Source organism: Oncorhynchus masou, chromosome 22, assembly GCF_036934945.1.
Source record: "Oncorhynchus masou masou isolate Uvic2021 chromosome 22, UVic_Omas_1.1, whole genome shotgun sequence".
NCBI lineage: Eukaryota > Metazoa > Chordata > Actinopteri > Salmoniformes > Salmonidae > Oncorhynchus > Oncorhynchus masou.
Window position 1 is genome coordinate 17465046 of NC_088233.1, and position 19329 is coordinate 17484374.

Here is a 19329-nt window from a genome sequence, read left to right on the forward strand (position 1 = left end):
TTTTCAGATGACTCTAAAATCTCAGGATATAAAATACATATGGAAAAAATAATAATAATGGCATTAGGAAAAATAAAAATAACTGATTTACAGCAATTCTGTAAGTGGAGCACAAAAAAATACTTAGGATACTTAATAAGTGACAACAAACAAAAAATATATACGGAAAAGATAACATCATCCCATTACTCAACAACATGAAAGCATATCTAATTAAATGAAAAAATCTTCCCATAAATCTTACGGTTAAAGAATAAACCTTTTTAGAATGGCATGGTGTAACGGCTGTTGTCGGGAGAAGAAGGTGAGGACCAAGGTGCAGAGTGGTAAGTGTTCATCATCTTAATAAACTGAACACTAAATACAAAGTAACAAAAGAGAACAACCGAAACAGCTCCGTCAGGTGCAACACACACTAAACAGAAAATAATCACCCACAAACAAAAGTGGGAAAACAGGCTACCTAAGTATGGTTCTCAATCAGAGACAACAATTGACAGCTGCCTCTGATTGGGAACCATACCAGGCCAAACACATAGACACCCCAACTCACACCCTGACCCAACTAAAATAGAGACCTAAAAAAGGAACTAAGGTCAGGACGTGACACATGGCTTATAAAGTTTTTACACTGAAGAAAAATAAAACGGAACATGCAGCAATTTAAAAGATTTGACTGAGTTACAGTTCATATCATGAAATCAGTCAATTTAAATAATTCATTTAGGCGCTAATCTATGGATTTCACATGACTGGGAATACAGATATGCATCTGATCGTCACATATACCTTTAAAAAAGGTAGGGGCCTGGATCAGAAAAATCAGTCAGTATCTGGTGTGACCACCATTTGCTTCACGTAGCGTGACACACCTCCTTCGCATAGAGTTGATCAGGCTGTTGATTGTGGCTTGTGGAATGTTATCCTACTCCTCTTCAATGGAATGTTGTCCTACTCCTCTTCAATGGAATGTTGTCCTACTCCTCTTCAATGGACGTTGTCCTACTCCTCTTCAATGGATGTTGTCCTACTCCTCTACAATGGATGTTGTCCTACTCCTCTACAATGGATGTTTTCCTACTCCTCTACAATGGATGTTGTCCTACTCCTCTACAATGGACGTTGTCCTACTCCTCTACAATGGACGTTGTCCTACTCCTCTTCAATGGACGTTGTCCTACTCCTCTTCAATGGACGTTGTCCTACTCCTCTTCAATGGAATGTTGTCCTACTCCTCTACAATGGACGTTGTCCTACTCCTCTTCAATGGATGTTGTCCTACTCCCCTTCAATGGATGTTGTCCTACTCCCCTTCAATGGATGTTGTCCTACTCCCCTTCAATGGACGTTGTCCTACTCCTCTTCAATGGACGTTGTCCTACTCCTCTTCAATGGATGTTGTCCTACTCCTCTTCAATGGACGTTGTCCTACTCCTCTTCAATGGATGTTGTCCTACTCCCCTTCAATGGATGTTGTCCTACTCCCCTTCAATGGACGTTGTCCTACTCCTCTTCAATGGACGTTGTCCTACTCCTCTTCAATGGACGTTGTCCTACTCCTCTTCAATGGATGTTGTCCTACTCCCCTTCAATGGACGTTGTCCTACTCCTCTTCAATGGACGTTGTCCTACTCCTCTACAATGGATGTTGTCATACTCCTCTTCAATGGATGTTGTCCTACTCCCCTTCAATGGACGTTGTCCTACTCCTCTTCAATGGACGTTGTCCTACTCCTCTACAATGGATGTTGTCCTACTCCCCTTCAATGGATGTTGTCCTACTCCCCTTCAATGGATGTTGTCCTACTCCCCTTCAATGGACGTTGTCCTACTCCTCTTCAATGGACGTTGTCCTACTCCTCTTCAATGGACGTTGTCCTACTCCTCTTCAATGGACGTTGTCCTACTCCTCTTCAATGGATGTTGTCCTACTTCTCTTCAATTGCTGTACGAATTTGCTGGATTTTGTCGGAAACTGGAACACGCTGTCATACACGTCAATCCAGAGCATCCCAAACATGCTAAATTGGTGACATGGCAGCGGATGAATGGCATGTCACTGTATCTCTGTGAATTCAAATTGCCATCAATAAAATGCATTTGTGTTCATTGTCTGTAGCTTATGCCTGCCCATACCATAACCCCACCGCCACCATTGGGCACTCTGTTCACAACGTTGACATCAGCAAATTGCTTGTCCACACACGACGCCATACACGCCGTCTTCCATCTGCCTGGTACAGTTGAAACTGGGATTCATCCGAGAAGAACACACTTCTCCAGCATGCCAGTGGCCATTGAAGGTGAGCATTTGCACACTGAAGTTGGTTACAATGCCGAACTACAATCAGGTCAAGACCCTGGTGAGGATGACAAGCATGCCGATGAGCAACCCTGAGACTGTTTCTGACAGATTGTGCAGATATTCTTCAGTTATGCAAACCCACAGTTTCATCAGCTGTCTGGGTGGCTGGTCTCAGACTATCCCGCAGGTGAAGAAGACAGATGTGGAAGGGTTGGCATGGTTACACGTGGTCTGTGGTTGTGAGGCCGGTTGGACGTACTGCTAAATTCTCTAAAATGACATTGAAGGCGGCTTATGGTAGAGAAATTAACATTCAATTCTCTGGCCACAGCTCTGGTAGACATTCCTGCAGTCATCATGCCGATTGCTAGTTCCTTAAATACTTGATATATCTGTGGCATTGTGTTGTGTGACAAAACTGCACATTTTAGAGTGGCCTTATTGTCACCAGCACAAGGTGCACCTTTGTAATGATCATACTGTTTAAATAGCTTCTTGATGTGCCACACCTGTCAAGTGGATGAATTATCTTTGGCAAGGGGGAAATACTCATTAACAGGGATGTAAATACATGTGTGTGCAACATTTAAGAAAAATAAGCTTTTTGTGCATTTCTAGAATCTTGTATTTCTGCTCATGAAACATGGGACCAACACTTCACATGTTTCGTATATATTTTTGTTCAGTGTATTTATGAAAAAAAAATTGATTGAAAGTTTTGATTGTTGTTTCATTGTTTAGAAGTTGAAGCATTGGTCAGACAACTGTTGAACAGGCACAGGCTCTGACTAGATTTCTTCATCTTTGTTTATAGTTTTAGAAGAAATAAATATAACTATCCCTCTGTGGGTTGATTTCATTGAATCCAACAGACAGTGACCTTGTTCCTACCAGCAGGTGGCGCCACATTATCTGGAGAAGACTGAAGTTTTCATTTCCTCCTGAGGACCTGCATGCCAGCTGTATCCAGTCCAGTATGTTTGTTTTTGGTACATTGATAGAGTTTGTGAACTTTCAGCAATCAACACTTCCAGTAACCTTTAGTAATATAGTAACATCTAGACATGGTCTCTACATGAACCTGGATGTAAGGCGGAAGCACTTTCTGGGGTGGAGATGGGGGTATACTGCAAGGTATGATCCATTAGTTAGCTATCTTTGATAAGTAACCAGAAATAACTATTGATTTTATGGTTAATTTAAAAAAGCTAAACATTGATATGAAATCAATTTGATATGAAATCAAATTTCTACAAAATATAAAAGTTATATATGAATGTTTAGGCAAGTTAGCTGGCTAACTCCTTGATCCTGCATTGTAGGTTACCCCTCAGGTTTCATCTGTCTGAATGCGGTTGTCCTTTCCGTCAAGTAGATATGGTATCATCTTTCTCAGGGATTCAAACCAATGACCTTTCAGCTACTGGACCAATGCTCTTAACTGCTAGGCTACATACCACGCCTAGGTGACTTTGGAGGTTTTCTTTCAGTCGACTTCAGCATCATAGCCTTGAAAACAAGTTCTGTTGAGCTGTAACCAAAGATGATTTCGTTACAGGGGTGTCAAACATATGGAGCCAGGCCCTGGAGTCAGACCTTTGCACCATGGCTACCTAGAGGAAGGGGAGTTAATGGAGGGCTGACGGACCAATTGGAGAGAGGAACTCACTATGACGGAGCCATGACAAAGCACAGCTGAGTGAACCAGATGAGGAGGTGAATGATCCAAAATCACTTCAGTGTCAGATCACTCAGGGGTTGAGCACCGGTTTAGCACTGGAAAAGGTTTGTGTGTGGGTGTGGGTGAATGTGTGTACACTGTCTAATTAATTAAAATATCTCCAGGCATGTTGATGACATTATAATTTAATATTATCACTCCAGTGTCACTCTTTACAAAGAAAATATTTGTGTGTGTGTGTGTTTCTCCCAATTTAAAGGCAAATTTGCCATTCAACCTAATAAGTAGTCTAAGGCTAAGGTCCGCAATTAAACATACTGTATGGGAATGATCGCTGGTGGAACAGGTAGGAACTGTATGTGTCAAGTATTTATTTAGAAATACGTGGGTAGCATAAATTCTTTGGGACGAGACATGTCTTCTTCCTCCTAAGGAAAACATCATTTGTGTAACTGTTTCTCTTATCATAATTAATGTGCTCTGAGTTGAAAAACTGCTTGTGTTTGTGTGTGTACTGTGTGTGCGTGTGAGACAGACAGACAGACAGACAGACAGACAGACAGACAGACAGACAGACAGACAGACAGACAGACAGACAGACAGACAGACAGACAGACAGACAGACAGACAGACAGAGACAGACAGACAGACAGACAGACAGACAGACAGACAGACAGACAGACAGACAGACAGACAGACAGACAGACAGACAGACAGACAGAATTCAATTCAATTCAATTCAATTCAATTCAATTCAATTGTTCCATAGCCCTTCCCAAAAATCCATGGAATTTGTGCTGATTGGATGTTCCCTTTTTCAAATCATGTCTCTGTTAGAACCGCTGTGTCTGCTTAATTTCTGAGCGGTATATGCAAGCATCAAAAAGCAGCTTGACTCCGTAAGAATACCACATGGTCCTGCAGCCTCAAGCTAGGTGGGTCAAGGCTAATAGGATTCTCCAGATGACTCCGCTCCATAGTTATTATCATCATAATCTATGCTGAAGTCCAGCTCCTCCTGCTGCTTCTGGTATGGCAGGGTTCTAGAGGAGTCAGCTGAATCTTCTGTGGACAGAAAGCCGGAGACACAGAGAAACACACTTAAGAAAATACATAATATGTTACTCTTGAGTAAACTGTAGGAATGTGAAAATAAATTAATGATTCACACTTTACTTGAGTTAACCCCACAGATATTGTTGCGTTTTTGAGTGTTTCCCATCTCAGGACAATATAAGGCATGAAGAATTGCTATCAAGACAGTAGAGATTGTGAAGTAGCACCACAGATCCACATGATAAACCTCCCTCACCGTGGAGTTGTTCGTGGATCCAGTCTGTTATCATGGGGACTGAGGTGTAGACTCCTGGCCTCTGGAACTTCCCACAGTCTTCCTTTCGGCTGCTCACTCCCAGGACAAAGTAACCAGAGTCCTTTCTCTGACACACCAGTGCTCCCCCAGAATCCCCTGGACCCTGAAGGAAGACCGTTTGAAGTTAATGTCTCTGACAAATGAAACTCCTCACAATGAGATTATACTTTACCCTCTACTGTATCATATACAGTTACATGGTTTGGGTGACTGTATTCTATCATCTTGGACTGGTACTGAGTACTTCAAAGTTTAAGAAAAGGCCCTCATAACGTGCTCTCTGATATGGTTATAAACCATAGTTCCAAACATTGCCACCAGAGGGGGATGTATGATAACACAAATCCTTTGAGTCCACTGTTGTTATACTGTAATAGCCACCACCCATCCATCCCGGTGTGTTCCAGTGTTTACAGTGGTGCTATGAACCCTGTGTGTTCCTCACCGTGCACGTGTCCTGTCCACGATGTTGTGGCGGCCCAGCACACAGCATTCTAGCGGTCAGTCTACCAGTGTTATAACGCTCACAGTCAGCATGACTCACAAGTGGCACCTCTAGCGACTCAACAGTGCTGTTCCATGGTCCACCTAACAGTCAACATACACCACGGTCTCTGTGTTAGGCTACACTCAGAAAACTACAAACACATACTGTTAACACACACGCTACACCCACCCATACACACAAGTACGCACAATCACTGAAAGACTGACACACACAAAAAACACACAATCACTGAAAGACTGACACACACACATTTTGAATGAGGTAATGTCATGTTTGTACATAGACATAATCCCTGTGCCCACATAAACAAACCTTTTACAATGACACTCATCGTGATACAGTGATCTTTTTGCTTTGTCATCATGGTGTCTTGTTGTGGGTCAAACATAGTTTGGGCTGCAAAATTCCGTTTGCCCTAAACACAGTATGGCATGATACTGTACATACCTGTCGGAATCTCCCACGATGAAAGCATGCAGACCTGGGATTGTGGGACTTCCGGTCCCGAGCAGGGCAGACAGACGGACAAGGCATGCTCAGTGATGCGCAGCGGGGAGTCCAGCTGTAGCAGGGCCACATCATAGTCCTGGGAGGAGGGGTCATACTGAGGGTGCAGCACAAGCCTCCTCACACCACGCCTCTATAGGACCCATATAGACAATAACACAGAGACATAGAGGTGAGACAGACAGACGGACAGACGGACAGACGGACAGACGGACAGACGGACAGACGGACAGAGGGACAGACAGACAAGACAGACAGACAGACAGACAGACAGACAGACAGACAGACAGACAGACAGACAGACGGACAGACGGACAGAGGGACAGAGGGACAGAGGGACAGACAGAGGGACAGACGGACAGAGGGACAGACAGACAGACAGAGGGACAGACGGACAGAGGGACAGAGGGACAGACAGACAGACAGACAGACAGACAGAGACAGACAGACAGAGACAGACAGAGACAGACAGAGAGTGAGAGATGGGTAGACTGCCTGAGGATGCTTCATCCTACCTGGTTCTTCGGGCCTCCCGTCTCCACCAACAGTGATCTTAATGATTGGTCCTCCCTGTGTTAGTTAGAAAAGAAACAAATAAAAAAATAGAGGCTGTTGTTATTATGATCTGTTTTTATGAATAACATCTTCATCTATGGAAAAGTATAGCATAAGAGCTTTCAAATAGTTTTCAAACTGTTCAAATACACCATTTATTTTTCACTAAATGTATATTTATTACTATAGGATATGAGTGTGTATGTGCACTGTTATTATTATTTTTATTAAAATGTTCATTGATGAAAAAGCATAGGATATATGTGACACTCACAGGCCTAGAAGGCAGTGTGCAGCAGTGAGGACCCAGGCAGGCTGGATGATGGCCCCATAGCAGATGTTGTTAGTGTCCTTGCTGAGCCGAACGTCCCAAGGCCAGGCGTGTCGCGACTCCCCCGCTCCTTCCAGAGACTCACTGGAGGTCGAGGCAGCACGGACATGAGGCATTCCACACGAGTCTGAGAGGTCGAACACACACACACGCACACACACACACACACACACACACACACACAAACACACACAAACACACTCCACTTTGTATTTATTTGAACAGTAAAGTTAAAACTTTAAATTTGACTCTCTACTCTACGCATTTTGGATTTGAGGCGATAGTACATAATGCCCCCTTTTATTTGAGGGTATTTTCATACATATCTGTTTTACTGTTTAGAAATGAAAGCACTTTATGTACTGTATCTACAGATGTCCCCCCACTTAAAGGTGTCACTTATAGTGTATTAGAAGTCAGAGTAGTCAAGTTTAGTATTTGGTCCCATATCCTAGCACACAATGACTACATCAAGCGTAGGACTCTACCAAATTGTTGAATGCATTTGCAGTTTCTTTTGGATGTGTTTTGGATTATGTTGTGTCCAATAGAAATTAATGGTAAATAATGTATGAAGGAATCATGAATAATCGTGAATAATGATGAGTGACAATGATCATACCCCCAAAACATACTCTCATCATTACCAATAACAGGGGAGGTTAGCCTCTAACTTTCTCACTCATCATTATTCACAGATCATTCAAGATTATCTGTCATCATTGTAGCATCCACGAGTCAAATTTAACATTTTAGCTTCACTGTATATACAGAGGGGAGTGTAGTTACAGGTACTTTGCAGACCATGCATGAACACCCATTGGTCTATTATCACTGCTGAGTTGAAAAGCAGTAAGTGAACAGTTGAGACACGCCCACAGCCTGGACTAACCAGAAACTAGGAGAGGACCAACCTACAGCCTGGAGCTTGTGTGGATTCCAACAAGGGTGTTACTCCAAGTAGACTAATGGGTTTCTTAGTCAGTTGAGGCTCATCAGAGGAGGAAGGGGAGGACCATCCTACTCAGTGAATTTCATAAAAATACAAATAGTGAAACATTAAAAAAGTTATAATTTTTAGATAAGACTATGAATGTATACAGTAGCCTCAACACCAGTCTCTGGGGTAGCACCATGGTTTAGCAGGAAGACATCTATTTTCCATCCTCCTCTGGGTACATTGACTTCAATACAAAACCTAGGAGACTCATGGTCTCACCCCTTCCATAGACTTACACAGTAATTCTGAAGACTTCCGGAGGACGTCCTTCAACCTATCAGAGCTTTTGCAGCATGAACTGACATGTTCTCCACCCAATCAAAGGATCAGAGAATGAATATAGTACTGACAGCATAAGCTACAGCTAGCTAGCACTGCAGTGCATAAAATGTGCTGAGTAGTTGACACAAAGAAAGAGAAAGGCAATAGTTGTACAAATTGATTTCTTAAAAAATTAAGGAGAAGCAGCAGAGAGAGAGAGAGTTGGCTATATTTAATTTTCTTCTTTTTCACTTTCACTTACTTAGCTAGCTTCTGCAGCTAGCTAATTTAGCCCACTCAAACCATCGGCTCAAACGGAGAGAAATGCTATTTATGTTAGCTAGCTGGCTGAGGCTATCCAACACTGGAACTCTTCCAAGTCAAGGTAATTTATATAATGAATTGCCACCGGTGCGCCGGTGTAACAGCTCAACCGCTTGCTGTATGCTGTAATGCATGATTGTAGAGGGTTCACTAGTGTATTAGTTCCACTAGCTATGTTGACTTACGCAAACGTCTAGCAACGCAAAGGTTGCAAGTTTGATTCTCATCATAGACAATTAATTAGAAACTTTTCAACTACAGGACTTACTAATTTTTTTATCTACTTTACAGCCACTTAGCAAGTTAGCTAACCGTAACCCTTTTAACTAACCCTTCCCTTCCCTTAACCCTTTAACCTAACTCCTAAACTTAACCCTAACGCTAACTCCTAGCCTAGCTAACGTTAGCCAGCTAGCTAGAATTAATAACATATCATACCTTTCGCAAAATCATATCATCTAGTACGTTTTGCAACTTTGCAACATGTTGTACCTTCCCAATCTTAAACGGCACTGCCCGCCACTGCTTAAAGGTAATAAACAAGCGTTTAGTGTTAATTCTCCTAAACTGACATATGGAATTGTTTTAAGATGGTTATACCAAGGATCATTTAGCTATTTGATTTAGAATATAAGGGCCCCTTTAGGTGTGAAAAAAAAGGTGCAGAAGGAAAGCCTGGTCGAAGGACAACGCATAACCAACCTGGCAGTGAGTGTTGAAAGTGAACAGTGTCATCCTCTGACTCCCCATCCAGCAGGTCTGAGTAAAGAGTCAGATTGTCTGTGATCAGCTAGCATGACAGAACAGCCAAATTTATATAAAGTATTGAAGGATTTATCCTATCATGCAACAGTAATGAAATGTAAAATATTGTTAACGCATGATATGTTATGGAAAGTTTCATGTTAACCTGATCTGTGGGCTTCTTATGGTGAGTAATATGAATGTGTGGTTTATGTGTGTCGGTGTCACACTCACCGATCTTACTGATGAATGACACAGTGGCGTGGAAGCCTCGGTAGGTGACTGTGCTATCAGAGGTGAACTGGAGGACCATCACGTTGTCATAGCTCAGGACGGGGGGAGGCACATTCCTACCACACAGCACCGCTAACACAAGGACACAAACATTAACCTACTTGAAATGTGTGTGTGTGTGTGTGTGTGTGTGTGTGTGTGTGTGTGTGTGTGTGTGTGTGTGTGTGTGTGTGTGTGTGTGTGTGTGTGTGTGTGTGTGTGTGTGTGTGTGCGTGTGCGTGCATATGCATACGTACAAAGAGATATCTCTTTCAGCTTGAGTTGAGTTTGGTTCATTTATATTTCAGCATCTATTACAATTATTAATGTGCCATACAAGTCAAATCCATTTGGATAGGTTTGTTGGACTCTTGATCTTAGGGCCAGATTCTGTACCTATCTCCTCTTTTGTATCCACATCTCCAAGAACAGTCAGCGAGTCATATTTGCAGTCATCCGATTGCTCCAGTTCAAAGTCATCAAAGTCCAGCTGCAAGACAAAAGATGAAGGAAACAGCATCCTTCACTCATCTTAATTTCAACAAAAAATGTGGCAAGTGCATTTACAGTGTTGCAGTCTGTTATTATTGTTATTGTTTAATCAAGGTGAGTATCACATTCTTTCCAGTACATGTAAACTGATCCCATCCACACCAGAGACTGAACAAACTATCACTGTGTAGGCAGAGTGCCACCATGAATGTATTCATGATTCCACTGGGAGAAATCAGTCTCTGGGGTATCCCTTCACTCGCAACGGCCTTGCTACATGAGAGGACACAATTATATATATATTTTTTTTTACCTTTATTTAACTAGGCAAGTCAGTTTAAGAACAAATTCTTATTTTCAATGACAGCCTAGGAACAGTGGGTTAACTGCCTTGTTCAGGGGCAGATCTTTACCTTGTCAGCTTGGGGATTTGATCTTGCAACCTTTCGGTTACTAGTCCAATGCTTTAATCACTAAGCTACCTGCCATCCTAGGACAGGACAATACACAAACTATTACAACCCTTACTGCATAAGAAGTACAGGTCAACATGTGTCACCTTGACAACGTGACCCTTGGGGGCGTAGATGACCCAGTGGCAGACAGAGTCGTTGCTGTAGGATTGTGGGTAGTTGAGACTGTGTACGGCCCTCTGATCCTGGACCAGAGCCACGGTGCCACATCCCGACGCTGCACAAACACAAAGGACACATTATCAGCCACAAGCCCTGCCCTCTCTGTGGCTCCATACTCACACTGTCACACACTTAACCCTTGACAATACATGTGCATCAGTGCAACACAAACACTGTCCGCCAGGCATCTTGGCTCCTATCTCTGACCCACGTGGTGGTGTAGTTACAGTGCAGGAGTGTGTGTTTTCATCACAGAAACTCTGCACCTCATTACCAGGTCATGGCACTACCTTGTGCCTTCCTGGCTGCTATGTAACTATGGGAGAGTCAGCCCCATGAGCATGAATGTGTGTGTGTTTTTGTGTGCATGATAGCGTGTGTGTGTGTGCATGAGTGTGTGTGTGTGGGCGTGCGTGCGTGCGAGTGAAAGTGCATATGCCTGTGTGTGTCTGACTAGCAGCAGTTGGAGGGTGTGAGGCTCACAGGGTAGAGGGCTGTACTGGGATTGAAAGAGAGAGTAGGGAGCCTCTATCATTTGTCAGGGACTCAGAGCAACTAGACACATCCTGTCAGCAGGCAGGGTGATGAAACATCAGACCCAGCACACAGCTCTGCCCTGAAGGCCCCTGCCAAACAACGTATTCTATCATCAAGTCACAAATGCAATACACAGCTATTTGTAGTACAGACAGAGAACATGAGAATTATTTAACAAAAAACAAATGCTGTGAGGATCCATCCGTTAGTGTCAGACTATGTCTTTATAATTGCAATGCACACACAGTAATGATGACATACTACTTCCTAAACTGGTTTAACCTGAGTTCTGAGTTGTTCTATTCCTGAGCTGGGGGGGTTAGGCTTGGTGAGCCAAGGAAGCGTGGGTTGACGTAACGGTTACTCACCAGGCACAGAATTTCCCTCGACACCTCGGAATCTAACAACAAATCCGCTTCCTGTTCCACTGACATCAGACACAAATTGGAGAGAAGCGCTGTGGGAGTCGATGAGCACTGGGGGCGGGGGCGCGCTGCCACAGAACCTCCCTAAGAGACAGCCAAAGGAGATCACAAAGTCAAACCCCCCCATCAACTGGTGGGAAGGAGAAAACTAGGGAGACATACAGTACCAGTCGAAGGTTTGGACACACCTACTCAATCAAGGGTTTTCTTTATTTGTTGCTATTTTCTACATTGTAAAATAATAGTGAAGACATCAAAACTATGAAATAACACATATAGAATCATGAAATAACCAAAAAAGTATTAAACAAATGAATATATATTTTATATTTGAGATTCTTCAAAGTAGCCACCCTTTGCCTTGATGACACACCTCCAGGCTTTTAAGGGCTATTTGACCAAGAAGGAGAGTGATGCAGTGCTGCATCAGACAACCTGGTGACCTCCACAATCACCCGACCTAAAACCAATTGAGATCGTTTGGGATAAGTTAGACCGCAGAGTGATGGAAAAGCAGCCAACAAGTGCTCAGCATATATGGGAGCTCCTTCAAGATTGTTGGAAAAGTATTCCAGGTGAAGCTGGTTGAGAGAATGCCAAGAGCGTGCAAAGCTGTAATCAAGGCAAAGGGTTGCTACTTTGAAGAATCTAAAATCTAAAATATATTTTGATTTGTTTAACACTTCTTTGGTTACTACATGATTCCATATGTGTTATTTATCTTTTTGATGTCTTCACTATTATTCTACAATGTAGAAAATAGTAAAAATAAGGAAAAACCCTTGAATGAGTAGGTGTTTCCAAACTTTTGACTGGTATTGTACAGCAGCCTTATCTCTCACCAATAGGCCTCCCTGAGTCTGCACCCACAGATACCGTGAGTTGGTCACTGTGACAGAGGGTGTCATTCTCCATGTCGAATTCCAAGAATTCCAGCAGAATACTGCTCCCTATAGGAACGCTGATGGACCAGGAACATATCCTATGAGAGAGAGAGAAAGATGTTTACTATAATGTAATTTAAGCTTTCAACCGATATAAAATATTTGTAGATACATAAATGTTTAAAATCCATAATTGTTATGATTATTTATTTGAATTGCGTGCTCTCCAGATTCACCAGAAGTTGTTCCACTAGCGGGACGCTTAGCCTTAATGGCCTGCATCAAAGTCAGATTAGGATATAAAGTTGAGGTACTAAATTTACATACACTTAGATTGGAGTCATTAAAACTCATTTTTCAACCACTCCACCAATGTCTTGTTAACAAACTATAGTTTTGGCAAGTCGGTTAGGACATCTACTTTGTGCATGACAAGTAATTTTTCCAACAATTTTTTACAGACAGATTATTTCACTTATAATTCACTGTATCACAATTCCAGTGGGTCAGAAGTTTACATACACTAAGTTGACTGTGGCTTTAAACAGCTTGGAAATTTCCAGAGAATTATGCAATGGCTTTAGAAGCTTCCAATAGTCTCCTTGACATAATTTGAGTCAATTGGAGGTGTACCTGTGGAGGTGTACCTCAGTGCCTCTTTGGTTGACATCATGGGAAAATCAAAAGAAATCAGCCAAGACCCCGGAAAAAAAATTGTAGCCCTCCACAAATTTTGGTTCATCCTTGGGAGCAATTTCAAAAGGCCTGAAGGTATCGTTCATCTGTACAAACAATAGTACGCAAGTATAAACACCATGGAACCACGCAGTCGTCATACCGCTCAGGAAGGAGACACGTTCTGTCTCCTAGAGATGAACGTACTTTGGTGCGAAAAGTGCAAATCAATCCCAGAACAACAGCAAAGGACTTTGTGAAGATGCTGGAGAAAACAGGTACAAAAGTATCTATATCCACAGTAAAACGAGTCCTATATCGAAATAACTTGAAAGGCCACTCAGCAAGGAAGAAGCTACTGCTCCAAAACCACCATAAAAAAGCCAGACTATGGTTTGCAACTGCACATGGGGACAAAGATCGTACTTTTTGGAGAAATGTCCTCTGGTCTAATGAAACAAAAATAGAACTGTTTGGCCATAAGGACCATCGTTATGTTTGGAGGTAAAAAGGGGATGCTTGCAAGCAGAAGAACACCATCACAACCGTGAAGCACAAGGGTGGAAGTATCATGTTGTGGGGGTACTTTGCTGCAGGAGGGACTGGTGCACTTCACAAAATACATGGCATCATAAAGCAGGAAAATGAAGTGGATATATTGAAGCAACATCAGTCAGGAAGTTAAAGCTTGGTTGCAAATCGGTCTTCCAAATGGACATTAACCCCAAGCATACTTCCAAAGTTGTGGCAAAATGGCTTAAGGACAACAAAGTCAAGGTATTGGAGTGGCCATCACAAAGCCCTGACCTCAATCCCATAGAACATTTGTGGTCAGAACTGAAAAAGTGTGTGCGAGCAGGAAGGCCTACAAACCTGACTCAGTTACACCAGCTCTGTCAGGAGGAATGGGCCAAAATTCACCCAACTTACTGTGGGAAGCTTGTGGAAGACTACCCAAAATGTTTGACCCAAGTTCAACAATGCAAAGACAATGCTACCAAATACTAATTGAGTGTATGTAAACTTCTGATCCACTGGGAATGTGATGAAAGAAATAAAAGCTGAAAAAAATTGTTCTCTTTACTATTATTCTGGCATTTCACATTCTTAAAATAAAGTGGTGATCCTAACTGACCTAAAACAGGGAATTTTTACACAGATTACATTTCAGGAATTGTGAAAAACTGAGTTTAAATATATTTGGCTAAGGCCGAGAAGAGATCAACATCCGACGAGCTTCTCCTTCACGTCTCTATGGATTAAAATGACAATTTAAACTTCCCGAATTCAACTGTAAGCCAAGGACTAGATAAAGTGTATTTTTACTACTACTTTTTGCTACTACTTTCACCACTTTTAGTCTTGAAAGCTTTGGATGTTTACTACACTGTGGATCCTTAAAGATCTGGGAGGGGCTAAGGCTTAAGAGGGTGTGAACGATGCTGAATGGGTGTAGACAAAGAAGGGCTCTTCAGTAAATGTACCAAAATATTCATGGACATTTTCTTAAAAGTGGGGTTATAAGTTTATCAACTTTCAAAGCAGAATTACTTCCCCATTTTTCTTCAACTGCAGTGTATGATATAACATGTTATAGCTCTGAGTCAATTCTTTAATCTAATGTAAAAAACGTCATTTCGAAAATTGGTCTACTCACAAAATTGTCTGTGGCGTCCGAACGGTTTGGCCTACAAACTATTTTTAGCCCCCTGTGGAAGGATGAGACTCATGAACACAATGGTTTTGTTAGTTTTTCTCTATGTCCCCCTGAAGTTGGTTTATCCAATCTGTCAACTTCTGTCCGTAGCATCAGAACAGTTTGGGCTACATGTGACCCCTCTGATGTACAACAAGCACGTCAGTTATTTTGCTAAGCTGGCCCCAGGCCTCAGAAGACTCGTCTGAAGGTCCCCTGGTACCAGACCAGTCCAGAAAATTAATGGAAGTATATATGTAGATAGTTTAGTTAAAATACATGTAAAAAACAAAAACAATAAATGTTTCCTGATCTTTCTTATATCTCTCAGATATAGGGTAGACACTTCGGAACAAAATTCCTTTAGATCTATTTTTGTTGTTCCATGTAGTGAATCTGTTATTTAATGCGTTCATATGGGCTAATGGCAGTAACATGCTGACCGCGTCGTGTGCGCGAGCGTTGCATAATAAATGTACAAATACATGTTATTCAATCATTGCACCCACACTGCTCGCGCGCACCAACAAGCGTCTGCATTGCCAAGCGCGAAAATAGAAGTCAGTTCTATTTGTGATGCTGAACACCGTGCAAGTTCTGCCTCTCCCATCTCCTCATTGGTTTATAGAAACATATACCCATGTGCCATCTCCTTATTAGTGATTGAAAGATGAACTGAGGTCAGTCGCTCAGTTATGGTAATACACCTTATTATGGAAGTTAGATGCCAATTGCCATATAAAGTCCAAAGAAGAAAAGGCCTGGAAGGAGGAGAGATGACTAGAAACGATTTGGTTGACTGTTTTATGTGTGGATTAATTGTTGGAGTAGAGGACCTTGTGTATTTCTGGTAAAATAACAACTCAACGTTTATATGCCAGGACAAATTAGCTAGCAACAGCAAGCTCGCTAAATAGGACAAATTAGCTAGCAACTGCAAGCTAGCTAGCTAAATTACCATAAATGTTTAATGCTTTTCGACCTGTCCCCAAATTAATATAATTGTTACAGAGATTGTTTTGATATTTCAACCTGCGTATCGTGATCGTGTTTGGTGTGTGGGGACAAAATCAATTTGCGCACAATGGCGGATGTGGGCGCACCTCTGTTTTGGGCATGGAGTAAGGCCAAATACCTTTTCATCAAATAATTTTGTATTAAATGTGTTGATACTTCAAGGGAATGCCTTGGTTTAGACATTGTTTAGACTCTTATGGATTAAAGTTCTCTGAACAATTGGAGAACATGACTTTAAATAGAACCACGATGAAACCTGAAGAAATTTGGTTGTTGGAGTACTGAAATTCCGGCAGAAGAACATTGTTTCTTAAAGTTCTCAGAACTATTTGAGAACATTCCCAATGTCAAACCATTCTGAGAACTTTCCTAGAACATTACAAAAAAACGACATTAAATGTAACCATGTTTGAACTTTTAGGAAGCATTCTGTTAATGTAATTAAAGGGATACTTTGTGATAATGGCAATGATGCTCTTTATCTACTTCCCCAAAGTCAGATGAATAAGTCTCTGTGTCCAGTATGAAGGAAGTTAGAGGTAGATTTGTGAGCCAATGCTAACTAGCATTGCTAGCAGATAACCATACACTTCCAGTCATTGCGCTAACATTAGTTAGCAATTGCATTACACTAGTGGTAGTTAGCAACTTCCTTCAATCTGCACGCAGAGACATAAAAATGGTATCCACAAGTTCCTGACTCTAGGGAAGTAGATTAAGGGGCTCGTTGCCAACATCCTGAAGTATCCCTTTAAATAGCAGGACAATTATGTTTTTTGTCAAGTTCCTACAAATGTGCTGAGAATGTTCCAAAGCCAAGAAACTATGCTTCAACATTTCCAGAAAGTTGTGGGAAGGTTGTATGCAAAATAACCATAGGAAACCCCCTCTCACCAAGCTCTAAGAAACATATGGTTGTTAGAATGTTCTGTGCCAGCCGGGGAGTGGTGAGGGAAAATTGGTCTGAAAATAAATAGTCCTAAAAGCATACTTAATTCAAGGGCATTCAATGGGCGCATTCAGTTCAGCACAGTTCTCCCTCACTCCCCGTCTTCAACGGGCCTGTCACATTGTCACTGGATTACACCCACTCATTGTTGTTGTAGAGATGGCCTGAGAGGCTTGGGTTTCTGATGAGACCCTCACTACCGCTCACAAGCCCATCCCTCACACTGCACAGTCCTGCAGCACAGTACACACACACACACACACACAATCAAATACACTGTCCAAAGAGTGTGATAACATCATACAGTAAAAGGTTCATTGTACAAATTGCATAAATGAGCTATTGTGTAAAAATGTAAGTAGCTATTTAGATGACAAAGAGGACATGGTCGCAGTTCCAAACATGCAAGTAAATGCATTGTGGAATTGATATACAAGAAGAAGAAATACAACTTACTTGAGTTGGGCCTTTGGTTTGGGTTAGCATCTGCTGTTGAAGCAAACACAACAACAAAATCATTTGTAAGACCATCTGTTATACAATCTGTTATACATATCCAAACTTGATTAAAAAGTGTTAGATAACCTTCTCTGAGTTTCATCTTGATCCAGGGCAGGAGCATCTTGACGTCAGTGAATACCCCTGGGGATCCTCTCTTGGCCGACGACTTGGCCTTGTTGTTGATCCAGCTACGGCCACAACCTTTCCCCCAGGAGGTGACCCCCACCACGACCCAGTGGCCGTCCTCCCTGGGACAGATCAGAGGACCCCCAGAGTCCCCCTGGAGATGGGAGAACACAACATTATCTGATAAGGGACCTCAAAGGAATGATGAAACGTCTATAGACAGTTATAACCCCATTTGTCCAGAGATCCTCCACCAGAAACTGGACAGAGATCACTGAATCATAATAACACTGTGTTATAGATTTTAACATGCAGAGTCAGACAGCACTGTGATGTAGTCTATCTACTGTACCTGGCAGGCGTCCTTTCCTCCACTCTCTGGTCCAGCACACAGCACAGTGAGGGCCAGCTGTGTGGGTCTCAGGGTCTGGAGAACATACTTGCACTTAGCTGGCTCCACCAACTCCAGCTGCACCTCTCTTAGAATGGCAGGTAGAAGACCGCCTGAATGTGAATACAGTGGGTTTCCATTAGCCTGATCCCAGATCTGTTTGTGCTGTCTTGCCAATTCCTTATGGTCAAACCATGGTCATAAGACAGCACAAACAGATATGGGATCAGGCTAGGTCTCCATCATCAAAACATCAAACATATACAGGTGAAGAGTAAAGTATCCATGTTGATGTGTTAGTATGAAGTTAATGTCAACCTGAAGGTAAAGTTAATCTGGGCCTTACGTTCTTTGGTCCGTCCCCATCCACTCACAAGGCAGCTGGTCCTGGGTGGGAAGTTCTCACTGGGCAGAGGCAGGCATATGGGTTGAACACAGGGACCTGCAGAGGATGTTAGCACAGATATTTTAGAAAATATTTCCTACAGTGACAAGAATAATGTCTGGCCAAACTCCATCAATGACGTAGACATCATAATGTCCATAAAGGGTGGGTTATACAGCGGGGCAAAAAAGTATTTAGTCAGCCACCAATTGTGCAAGTTCTCCCACTTACAAAGATGAGAGGCCTGTCATTTTCATCATAGGTACACTTAAACTATGACAGACAAAATGAGAAAAAAAATCCAGAAAATCACATTGTAGGATTTTTTATTAATTTATTTGTTATCAACCGCCCGTCACTATAACGGAGAGAAAACCTGCCCAATCGGATATGTCCATTGATTTCCAGCAGAGCTATGTCATAGCTCATAGGAGAGGCGTGCTGGTACTTTTCGTGAATTTTGATGGTGTTCACAGTGAAGGTCTGTTCTTCTTCATCAGGAACCCTTTGGTCGTACTCCCCAATCACAACACTAACGTTCCTCAGAAAGCTTCTATGGAAGAAAAAAGGAGGAGACATTAGGGGCATGCTGTTTTGCACCAAATGGAAGAAGTCGGACTGAAACGGGGAGGGACTACCTGGACTTGAGATGGGATGGAACTTACGTAGAGACGACGGAGAAGCAGTGGGCAGCAGTCAGGATCCAGCGCTCCGTCAGGATAGCCCCTCCACAGAAATGAAATCCCCTGGACCTC

General features: G+C 42.3%; 1 protein-coding gene across 1 annotated transcript; it reads right to left on the reverse strand.

The window, feature by feature from the left end:
* Positions 1 to 4155: 4155 nt before the first annotated feature.
* Positions 4156 to 19153, reverse strand: LOC135508785 (ovochymase-2). Its single transcript, XM_064929004.1, has 18 exons — positions 18955 to 19153; positions 18536 to 18631; positions 18151 to 18302; positions 17757 to 17952; positions 17628 to 17660; positions 17314 to 17404; positions 12793 to 12932; positions 11894 to 12034; positions 10913 to 11043; positions 10258 to 10351; positions 9823 to 9954; positions 9547 to 9603; positions 7203 to 7386; positions 6889 to 6943; positions 6314 to 6506; positions 5804 to 5946; positions 5299 to 5461; positions 4156 to 5051 (listed from the first exon to the last, which is right to left on the reverse strand). Exons 1-18 carry the CDS (start codon positions 19151 to 19153, stop codon positions 4933 to 4935), a joined length of 2319 nt encoding a protein of 772 aa, XP_064785076.1. The 3' UTR covers positions 4156 to 4932.
* Positions 19154 to 19329: the final 176 nt, after the last annotated feature.

Coding starts and splice junctions, on each gene's coding strand:
- LOC135508785 (XM_064929004.1), bottom strand. CDS start 19,153: ATGTCTCCTCCTTTTTTCTTCCATAGAAGCTTTCTGAGGAACGTTAGT. Junction 7,387..9,546: donor CTTTCAACACTCACTGCCAG/GTTGGTTATGCG, acceptor TCGACCTCTCAG/ACTCGTGTGGAATGCCTCAT. Junction 5,947..6,313: donor ATCGTGGGAGATTCCGACAG/GTATGTACAGTA, acceptor GTTGACTGTTAG/GTGGACCATGGAACAGCACT.